The 12,277-nt window shown below is 30.2% G+C and overlaps 1 protein-coding gene across 1 annotated transcript in view; it reads right to left on the bottom strand.

Moving 5' to 3' along the window:
- Positions 1-12,277, bottom strand: part of LOC107446216 (A.superbus venom factor 1) — an 88,660-nt gene that overhangs the window by 28,479 nt on the left and 47,904 nt on the right. The window contains exons 20-24 of the mRNA XM_071186913.1: positions 10,888-11,097; positions 8,324-8,423; positions 7,305-7,406; positions 2,521-2,596; positions 373-529 (exon numbers count right to left, since the gene is read on the bottom strand). Coding sequence (XP_071043014.1) covers positions 373-529; positions 2,521-2,596; positions 7,305-7,406; positions 8,324-8,423; positions 10,888-11,097 — 645 coding nt within the window. The remainder of the gene's footprint in view (positions 1-372; positions 530-2,520; positions 2,597-7,304; positions 7,407-8,323; positions 8,424-10,887; positions 11,098-12,277) is intronic.

Here is a 12,277-nt window from a genome sequence, read left to right as displayed (position 1 = left end):
GCGAGAATTACGTAATAATAATAGAAAAAAAAACAAATCTCTTAGTTATAAAATCGTAATTAAGAAAACAATCAAAATCAAAAACGTAATAATAGTGGTACCGGTGCTTTTAGTTCAGGTACACAAAAACATTTTTAAGAACACGATGCCTTATGACTTTTATTAGTTTTATGCTGATGACAACCAAAACAATATGGAAAATAATATGAGAAAACTGGATCCTTCCATGTGATCCAGCCAATTTAAATACAACGACAACAATTAAAAGCTGTGTTAGACCAATATTTTTTTATGTTATACAGAAATACTATTTGTTATTTTGATTAAAATATGAAGAATAAAATTTAAATAATGAAAAAACTTTCAACTTACGGTCATTTCGATGTGATAGACAGGATTATTTTCTACAAATGAACCATCTGGTTGTTGTTGGCTTACCAACCATTTCACGCCACTGCATAATACATCTTCATCGATATGAACCATTTTATTAGCTTGACAGAAAACTTTCATAACAAAAGCAGTTAACCTGATAAAAGTTTTTTTTTTTTTTTAATTTCGTATCACGTCACAAAATGTTGGTCATTTCAATATTTTTCATAGTTTGTTTAGAAACGGTGCATTGTATTAAAAAAAAACAATGTTTTTTTTTAAATACGATGTAATCTGAGCCACCCTTAGTTCATATTTTTAAAATCCTTGTCAAAAATGAATTTAGAACAGTGTAAGCTATAGAAATAGCCAATTATTGTTTAGGTGAGACAGATAAAAATATATCGAAATCTAATGAATCACTATTTAAAAAGGCGTGACGGAAAACATAAAAACCGTTGAAAATAAAGAAGTTGAAAGGTGATTATCAGAAACACATCCAAGTTTCATTAGGTTATTAAACTGGTTTTGGTTTGTTTAGTTATGTCTTTTTCAGTAATGGTTCTTCCGCTTTCGATGGCTCTTTTTTTTATTCATCGCTTTAGTATTAATAAACGACCTCTAATGTGCTTTTTTTTGCTTCAGTTTTTACAAGGATTTTAAGAACATTTATTAAGGACGGTGAATGCGGAACACCCTATATTATTTGTAACCAAAACTAAAACGAATGAGGCTAAACTGAACGATGAATGCTAAACTGAACGATGATTGTTTAACTAAACGATTGAAAGAAAGAGCAAAGGTTTTAAAAACATATTATTGGGTTCAAAAACATATTATTGGGAACATATTATTGGGTTGAAGAACATATTAAGGTTTAAAAACATAATATTGGGAGGCAAACAAACAACAAGTAGTGAAAAATTAGATGTAAGCCAATACAAAATTTGTTCACTAAAACCTCCAAGTTTAGGGTAAAGCATTTTTAAAAATTCTACTTGGAGAAAAAAATTCTGGTAAAATTACAGTACAGTATGATAATGACATTTCTTGTTTGAAAAAAAAAACATAATTCTGATAACACCCACTGATGTCACTGCACAGTCTACAACGACGTAAAAATAATGCCAGGTGTTCTCTATGTCTGCTGAATTGGCTACAATGCTCCACATTTCGTCTCTTCCACAATGTAAAAAAATTAAAATCAAATTACGATATAAAATACCGGACTTTAGGTGTATCTTCCGTAAAATCGATTCTACCGTGAAATCCATTTTTTACCGTAAAATATTATACAGTACTATTTACATTAATATTTATTAAATTGGAGAGATTCAGCGATTTTTAGGTAATTATAACTAATAAAAATCTGACGGTACGTCAGATTTTTTGTTCCGTAACATGTTCCGGTAAAAGTTGATCTTTGTAGTAAATAATTCAGGCTCTTTGATTGAAGGTATTTTTACCGTAGCAGGATCAGGAATTTTTTTTTTGAAGTATAGATTCACAGCCTGCATACGTTTTTTGCGCTTTGCACCTACTCAACGTGGTTTGCATCCCATGTTCTAAGGTATGTTTTTATTCTTTTAATGTCTTTTATCTTTTTAATGTCTTATTTTCACCATGTGAAAAATTCCTATAGCTTCAATATTTTACAACACGGAGAAAACAAATCTGGGAATGGTTTGTCGAAAATTCTGGTTTTAAAAATTATAACTCGTATTACCACACATTTAATAAAAGATACAAAACTAAAAGTAAAACCGAATAAATGGTTTTTATGCCAGTAATCTTGGTAAAATTATCAAGTTTCACCATATTTACCAAATTTAATCACCTATTATAAAACCATATTATATTGTTAAGCTTACCATACTCATTATCAAAGCGCTTGAGTAAAAAATTATTGAGCTTTTTGGTATTCCCTTAAAACCAGGAACTCAGTAGATTTTACCATATTCTGATTGTTTTGTCCATGCTTTTTTCTCAGTGAATAACTAATAGTTTGTAAGTTTCAAAAGCATAAATTTATGCATATTGTTTAATCGATATTAAATGATCTGAAAAAAGGAATTTATTCAGAAATTTAAATTTTTAAGAATTAAATGGATAAATAAATTGGTAAATGAGAAGATTTAAATAAATTACCATGTACTTGTAGGTTTGCCATTCCAAGCTGAATAAGAGCCATCATCTTTCCTATACGATAACTGATTACCGTAACCTAGAAATAACGCATAAATTATATAATTAATTAATTAAGAACTCATAATTAATGATTTTAAGATTAAAAATATCAAAAATTTCGCTTCAGAAAACTGATTTTTCCTTGAAATAAAACGGATCCGAAAATGCCAGTAAATTTCCTGCAAAGCACTAGTAAGTTTCATAAAAAATATTACTAAGTTTCTTTAAAATTTGAATTATTTTCTTCCTAGTTTCAGCACCAGAAAAACTTCAGATAGCTACCTGAAATCTCAAAAATATAAATATATCTCCCAAATTAGCAATAAGTATCTTCAAAATTATCAGCAAGATAGATAAATAATCCCAAGAAACTGAAACGGAAAGACATTACTTGTTTAAAAACTTCATTCGCCGCAAAAATATGCAAATCTGAAATAACAGTCGACATGTTTCAAGCGCTCAAAAATAGACACTCATTTTCAAGACTTGCCAGAAGTCAATGAAAAGAAGCATTATTGAAAATGGGCATTCTTGAAATGTTTCTTCTCATTGACGTCTAGCAAGTCTAGAAAAAATGCACCTTTTCTGGATCGCTTGAAGTTTGTCGATTGTTATTTCAGATTTGTATGTCTTTGAAGCAAATAAAGTTTTTAGACAAGTAAAATCAGTTACTTTAAAATTTCAGAGTAAATAAAATTATTAAATTGATACAGAAATGAAACCTATGTTCTGTACAAAGTAACAAGGAATCGAACCTCGCTCTTCAGAATATGACAACGCTGTCCAGATAAAATATTGCACCACATAATATAATATTTTCGATTTCCACTTTCTTGTGATTTTTTGTAATATTGCACTAAAAGTGGAGAAATTTAATACAAATGCTCCTTTCTCTTTTTAAAAAGAATGTTTCTTTCAGCTTAACTGCTTATTTTTCCCACTTAAAAAAAGTCCTTTTATAGTTCACAAAATTTAAGGTTATAAAACGTTATAAACAAAATGTTTCTTAAAACGGTGTCATTATTATTATTCCTTTTTTCAGAAATCACTATGAAAGTGTTTTATTTATATTTCTAAAACATCAAATTATATTTGCCATTTCAAATATTTTCAAATGTTGATTCAAATTTGAAAACGAACTCTCAAATATTTTCAAGTCCCGCAGTGGACTGATCGTTAAGACACGAATCACAGAGGATCACCGAAGTCAAGTATGACTGGTTGCGGTCAGTGTGCGGGTGGGTGCCCACTTGGATTAGTCCGCGTAAGGACCGATGGTTGGGGGTATTGGTCCTCGTTAAACTGTTCTACCGTAAAGTGCTCGACTTCGCGTGCAGGTCGTCGGGCTACCGAAACGGGGTTGCCATCCTCGATGCAGAGGATCAAAATATTTATGGCATGTCTTCGGATCATCCTCAGGGATGTTTCCCAGACTGTAGCCAATAGTCCATTGCGCAGCTCTAGAGCGACGTAAATGAACTACAACAATAACAAATATTTTCAAAAATTGACGTATTAAGTATTGTGTTTCTCTCCGTTTATGAAAAAGAAATTTATTCTGCTAAATTCTGAATAAAATTTATGAAATTCAAATTAATATTTTTTTCTGCTCAACAAGATAATGATCATAATATATTAATAATGCTTATTATTATTATTATTACCGGGCCGGTATGACGTGGCTAGTCGGGCGTTGGGCCCATCTCAGAGAGGTCCTGAGTTCGAATAGCATCGGCTGAAAACTCACCTTGTGTAAAATGGTAATCGCTACACACTAAATCTGATTCAAGATCACAAATCAATCGGGATGAGAGATTGATCGTACTCAGATTCAGGTCAAAACTACAATCTGAGAATGGATAATTGGCGTGTGAATGAGTCTTCCCTGTGAAACGGGCTGTGATGCATGTGTATTAGAAAAGACGAATTCTTGTCCATAGATGACACCACTGGAAAAGCGCACCACTCTGCCTCAAATAGGCTTGCTATTATTGGCAAGTGGCAAAAAACAACAACAACATTATTATGACCACTCTTCCAATGCCCACAAACATATCAGCCAGGAATCGAACCTCACTCTTCAGAACTTGACAACGCTGTCCAGGCAAAATATTGCGCCAGATAATATAATCTTTTCAATTTCCACTTCCTTAGGATATTTTGTAATATTGTACTAAAAATACAATATTACAAAGATACAGCAAGAATTAAGGTACATTTTTCAAAGATTAAAAGTGTCGCAGAAATATACACTTAATCTGTTGTAATGTGATGTCTAAGTTTTCAATCTTTCTAAGTACTGTAACAAGCTATATTAAGAAACAGTTCTTTGTTTTATTAAAAAAAACATTTATTTCACACCACAACAAATACAGTAATGACATTAAATTGCCCGTAATGGGTTAATTATAATCTTTCAATGAAATATAGAAAATACCGTAACGGATTAGAATAAATTTACAAATTCCAAAAAACCAAAAACTACTCCAAAATATCAACAACTCTCTGTTGTTCTAATTTTACCGTCTGCTTTTATTTTTTTTATTTATCTCTTTATGTGTTTAGTTTAGTTTATTCATGCTTTTGCTAGCTCGCTATTTTTTTAATATTTTTACTTTTATTAATGCTTTTGCTAACCAATTATTTTTTAATATTTTTAGACTTTATAGTACTCTTGTGTAGTCTACTAGTAAATAATTCGCGATCGCAACGCTCGAGTACGCAGTCTAGCGGGAGCCTGTAAATATCGGACATTAATTTATCACGTTTTCATTTAGTTCCATCAAAGTCATTGACTNATTAAAATTTTTAACCCCTTAAAGTTAAAAGTTTAACCCTTTAGGTCTCTGCTCATTATTATTTTTACTCCTAAAATATCACTACTATTTTGATCAAATAAAAAATATATCACAACTATGATAATATGTGTAATTAACTATGTTTTAGTTGAATTTATGAACTATTACCATTGACCCCGTAAGTGGGGACAATTGTAGCAAGTGCACGACTGTCAAAAATTGTTAATAACTAATATAATAACATTTTAAATAAGATATTTATTTATTTTTTTTTTGCTAGTAGAGGATAGTCTACTTTACTCGTCTGTCAATTACTACTACACTGGTTATCATAAATTAAGGAAAAATCACAAAAATAGCGATAACTCTTTCAAAAGTAAGCCAAANTGGATTTTTTGTTAGTTAAAAATAGTTAAGTAGAAAATGTTACAATTGACCCCGCTCTCCCCTACGTTAAAAAGATCTTATTTCAAATATTATTTTTAAAATTTTGACTGTGTGTTTTCATGGCATTTGCGAGCATAAGACTAAAAAGTTTTGCATGTGTACTTATTTTTCCGATTTTAAATGTTTTATTCCAATCAAAATGTGGGCTGTTACACTTCTTGTCAGCCCTCCATCTTGTTAGAAATTATCACAATTTCACGAGAATTATCACAATTTTGCATTACCCCATCTGTTAAAAAAAACGTGATATGGGAACAGTCCCTAACCTTTTTACGTTTAACTACTTATGTAAAATATTTACCAATGTATATTTTTAATTATTTTTTTAAAAAAAATATTCACTGAACAAAACTGTAAAAGTGCTGTATTGCGGTTCATTATCAATAGTTACAAAAAACACTCCAAAGCATTACTCTGGGGAGCATTTTTTTATCTTGTTTTCTAACAGTCGAAGAATTTTTAACAGATTTTAGATACTTTGCTAATTTCAAGTCTGCAAACGGTTTCTCTCCCCAAACTACAGTTTTTTTTTCTTTTTTTAAAAAAAAACTTTAGTCAATTTTTGTCAAAACACGTAAGTTAAAAAACGTTATATATAACAGGAGGCTACATAAGTGTTACAATACATTTCTAGAATGTTAAGACACATTATCAGGATTAAAATTGCATTGAAACGCAAGCTCAGAAATGTCGCCATAAACGGCTAGAAGCGCCCTTCTATTATTTACTGTTCTTCTGAACAGGTTTTAATAGGGAAGCACTCCTAACCACGTATAATTTGTCTACGGTAAGAACTGCCCCCGCCACAAAGTTTGAGGCCGTCTGCTGCTATGGAAACAAGGATAACGCATTTCAGGGAGGGTAGCTTCTCTTCACTTTAAAGCTAACACAATAAATCGAAGAAAAAGATTCTTTCGCCGACCAGACCGAGTCAAAACCTGTCCTAAACAATGACCCTACTTGAAATAGTTATACCTCATTACCATATTCACTACCACGGGTCCATACGAATGGCTAGGGGAGTTCTTACTTTAGACAAACTATGCAACTACATTTCTGGGCAATGATTTGTATGCTATTTCGACCTTGACGAGGTGTTCTAACTCCTTTATAGAAGTTTGTCGCAACATTTAGGTCACCCCCTCTTACAAATAACGTTTTTAATATTTAACATTTCAACAAAAAATTAAATAAAAGTATCAGTTTAAAAAACGGAACAAAACTAATTTCATATTTGAAATTCTTATACCCGATTTAGGCAAGATCACATATTTGCAAAGATGCAACAAAAAATTTGTTCCTCAGTGTTATTTGGAAAAACTTCAGTATTTATGCAATACGAATTTCGTACTATTCATCATTGGTATGTGCTTATAACTTAAGTAAAAATATATATTAATAAAATTTATTAATGAAACAAAAAATTATTTAATACAAAGAATTACAGTTAAAGAAAAATAAATGTCTCTCAAATTAAATAAAAAATTCTCTATACTCAACCTAATGCAGTTATAGTGCAACTTTCTGTTCCAGGAACGAAATCTTTTGGAACGGGAAGTTTTATAGCAGTCACTTGTAGATTCTGAGACGTATCAATGGAATCTACAATAAAACAAATTTTATTTTTAGAAGACTGTATTATTTCTAAATCCAAACCTAAAATACCTATGTATTTATATGTACATTTAAGTGTATCAATCTTTATTTGATTACGAATTTACTTGAAAAAATCAAATTAATAACTAATATAAATGTATTTAATATCACCAATTTGCTAATAATTGTTTATGAAGATTGTCGCAGTTTTCAACGATGATTCACTAACAGCAGATGAGAATATTTGAAGACAATTGTGAAATTTTTATTTGTGCTTCTTTTTACTAAACATTAGTTGTAATAAATTGGTTTTCTTACAGCCGTAATTAATAGTTAAAAGTTTAAAGTTAGTTCACTTTAAGACATTCGAATTAATTGGTTTTGTGACTAACTCAGAATAAGTAAACGATAGTTCACTTTTAAGATTAATTTTCAAATTAATAGTTCTTGTGACTAATTCTTAAATTTTCTGTTCACTTTTAGCATTACATTACAAACTTTTAATTAATTAACAAAAATAAATTGAACTTTCGAAAATAAAAATTTTAATGCAAAAATATATTTTTGGACCACAAAAAGCATTTAATGATTAAGGTGTGTTTTCTGAACAGGCAAATCTACTTAAACACATTGTTAAAAATTCCGGATCAAGTTACGGTACAAAATACCGGCACTTTGGGTGCATCATCCGCAAAATCCATTTTACCATAAAATCTATTTTAATCGTTAAATATTTTGCTGTAATTTTTACAATAGCACTTAGCAACATGTTTATAAATAGAAATTTTCACCCATAATGACTATGCTATTTTGTAACTTCTGTCACTAATGTCCTAATTTTTTTAGATAGATAGGTTTATCTTAGAATGGTAAGATAGTAAACTAAGTAAAATATTTATAAATATTTGTTACAAAGAATACACCAGAAAAGAGATCATTTGTAATATGTCTTTTGGCTCTTCGTTGCTGATTTGTTGGATCTAGTTTGATTGGAATATCGACTTCAACAAGGTAACCTTCAGGCTAAAATGAAAAAATAAAAAAAACATAATGTTATTCCAAATAGTCTTTTCTGTCATACGATCTAAGTTTTAAACTTTATTTAAAAAAAAATATATAAATGATTATTTTTGTAAAGTATTAAAATATTATTTTGAAGAAAACATTCCATATGTCACGGCAGTTCCATATTTCATTTCTCTGCAATAACATCGGTTAATAAAACCCATATTGAGGCTGTTTTTCGAAGGCTAGGCAATCATATGAACTTACACTTTTTGGTAAATAATAGGCTATTTGACAAAGCCCAGAGGTTCGTTGAATTGGAGATGAATATAACAGTCTTAAGACTTTAAAATTTTCATTATTCGTCCCTTCTAGAAACTATTTGCACCACACAATTAGAGCTCAAATTACTGCATAATACAGCAAAACACAGGCTTCAAAGCCTCAAAACTCAGACGGTTCAATGAGTTAACTCATTAGAGACTCGCAGGTCTGAAAATTATTGCAATCACAATTAGACTAGACCAGGGCTGTCCAACTGCAAAGTAGCCCACGGGCCAGAATTCCGGTCACTGATCAACTGGCGGGCCGCAGTTTGAAAAAGTTGAACACTAACCTCTTACCTCTTATACAATTACAATTAATAGTTGAATTATTAATTACAAAACAATGGTACAGAAGGATTATAAAACAATTTTCTTACATTTTAATGGGAAAACTGAGGCCGATCAGCCTGAATAAGAAGTTGGCGGGCCGCCAGTTGGACAGCCCTGGACTAGACTATTCGTATGGAATTAATTAATTAAATACGGAGTGCCGAGCTTAAAGCTCGATTCCAATCCTAATAAAATTATAAGTTGAATTAGAATTTTTAACATACTAGAATCTTCATTAAATCCTATAAACATATAAAGAGAATTATGTTTCATTACGTTAAATTAATGTTTTAAATTGGTTCATCACATAGTACTTTAAAAATTGCTTAATCTAAAAACTTTTGTTTAGGAAGTTTCTGAAATATGGAAAAATGATTTTCTTCCAATATCAAGGGTGCCAGAAAAATACACAAAGTGTTCCGTAATCATTGTCATTAGTTTAACATTTAGAATCTTTATCAAAAATGAAGTAAAAGAAATATACGCATTAGGGTTGAAAATCAATAATTAAGCAAAAACAAAACAAAGAAGCTACGAAAATCTCTCGAATAAATAGTGTAAGATGTGGAATGAAATAAAGAACCCTTTTGATTACCTAAAGAAACTTCTAATAATTGCCTTTCAAATCCTCTCTGTTTTTTCAAGCAGTAAAACAGGTTTCGGGGTCTTCAACGTCGCTTTAGTCACAAGTGATTCAATAAATTTCAATAGCCTTTTTTTTACTAGTTTTAATATTTGTTTCTGGACTGTAATGATTAAACAACTTTTTTATTTTACTTTTTCAAGAGTTTCTAAAAATGAATATGAAGAATAATCGCTATGGAATCGCGCAATTTATTTTCTACTTTGAGTTAGTCAAATTAACGAAAGTATAAATTAAAGGCAGACGTGGTGGCTCTGGGGATAGAACACTTGCTTCCCATTGAGGTGACGTAGGTTCAAATTCCAATGATATTTGATCGATTTGAATTTCTCTCCCAACTCGCACCGAAAAAAGGCCTGACGTAAAATATCCCCAGTGGTGGACAGATCATGGGTTAGATTTCTATTGCCGTCGGGCTAACAGTAGGAGGTTTTTGTGGTGTTTCTCTGTATGTCACGCAAATATGAATTAAATCTCTCAAAAAAGGCAAGTTTTTCCCGATGGATAAAAAAGTACGGAGTTGAACATTGGGAGCCACAAACCAGAAAATGGGACGGATATTCAAGCAAGTTATAAAATGAAACAAAAATTTATTAAAAGATTTAATAAAAACTTCTTTTTTCAAACAGTTAGATTATAACAATGATATGTTTTTAACAATAAACAACCTATTTAAACAATTTAGATAACATTCAATGCTTTCAATTTGACATCACTGCCTTCAGAACTCAAGGCAAAACATCTATTTCCGAAGAAGATTGCAAGAATAACATGTTGTTGTTAATAAATAATTTATTTTAACATCTTACGATAACGTTCAATATCTTCTAATTAACATTACTGGATTCAGGACTCAAGGCAAAACTGAATAAGAAGATTATAACAATAATATGCTGATTAAAATAATAAACAACCTATTTAAACAATTTAGATAACATTCAATGTTTTCAAATTTGCATCATTGCCTTTAGAACTCAAGGCGAAACGTCTATTTCTGAATAAGAAGATTGCAACAATAATATGTTGTTAATAATAAACAACTTATTTAAACATGTTTCGATAACATTCAGTGTTTTCAAATTGACAACACTGGCTCCAGGACACAAAGGAAAACTTCTGTTTCTGAATAAGAAGATTATAACAACAATATGATGTTAATAATAAACAACCTATTTAAACTTACGATAACATTCAGTGTTTTTAAAATAACATCACTGCCTTCAGGACTCAAGGCAACAACTTTTAAATTGAACATTCCTTCTTTGAGGGGAATCACTGGAAATGTTGTAGTCATTGCTGATTGTGGATCAACAATCAATCTTTTGCGCTCACTTTTTTCTCCTTCATTGGCCCCGCTGCATACATCCTTCACTCCATACATGTAAACAACAGCCTACAATAAACAATTCGAAAAATTATATTTTTTTAAAAACAGCAAAATAGTTTAACTCGTGAGAAAAAATATGATTTCGAAGCAATATTATTTTTATTAAAACGAAAAACATAGTATAAAAATACAAAATCTAATTATTATATTGTAGCAGTGCAGTATGCCGAGTGTTCTTTAATTACAACCCTTAATGTATAATTTTAGAATCCTCGTCAAAAAAGTTTACACTTTACGAATCTTAACACAATAATTAAGAGAGAAAAAAATACGCTGTAGAAAACTAAGGAATCAATAACAGGTGAGAGTGAAAATTCGAAACATGTTTGATTGCTGGAGAAAACAGAAAAGAGTTAAAAGGTATTTAAAGATAGAAACAGCTCCACGCTTCATCTGGCAATTAAACTGGTTTCAATATTGTTCATGCTTACTTTTCTCATTATGTTTTTCGCTTATAATATTATTTTACGAAATCGTATTTACATTTCCTACTTAATAAAAATACACTTAGAGTGATCATTAAAGAACACCCAAAATAATTTGATATAGAAGTTGTATAGAATTTTTTAAAAAAAAAAACTGTAGAATTAAGAATCATTTGGATATTTGCATTGAAAAATAACTTAAGAATTAAAAAAATATTGTAATAGACGAAAATAAGTTTATTTGTAAAGGAAAGTGACTAAACCTCGAGCTTTCCTAGAACTTTAATATAGCTTTTATGTTTTTGTCATGTTTATAAAGCATAAAATATTTTGCTTAAGTGATTTACTGACAATCAAAATTTTAGTAAAGCTAAAGCTACCTGGACAAAATTATTCATGACACATATATGAATCTTTAATCCCAAAACGTTTTAAAAGAAACGATATTTTTCAATTTTATGTCATTGAAATATCAGAAATAATTCATAAGAATTTTGTTTTGTTTTGACGCGATTATAAACAATGAAAATTTGCATAGCTCACTGCAGAATATTTTTATTGCGGATAGTGTCCTGGCTTGTTCATTTTATGTGAATTAAGCAACAAAGCTGTCAAAACAAAATTCTAAATTGCAGCGAATTCGCTTATCTGTAAACTCATAAAAACTAAATAGAAAACGGATGAAGGACTTATGAATCCCACGAAAATAGGAATTTTACTTCATATTTTTTGTACCCCAAAAGTTCAAATTTTGAGTCACA

Source organism: Parasteatoda tepidariorum, chromosome 10 (assembly GCF_043381705.1).
Source record: "Parasteatoda tepidariorum isolate YZ-2023 chromosome 10, CAS_Ptep_4.0, whole genome shotgun sequence".
NCBI classification, from domain to species: Eukaryota; Metazoa; Arthropoda; class Arachnida; order Araneae; family Theridiidae; genus Parasteatoda; species Parasteatoda tepidariorum.
Note: the sequence above shows the minus strand (reverse complement) of the source record. Positions and strands in the feature narration are given on the sequence as shown.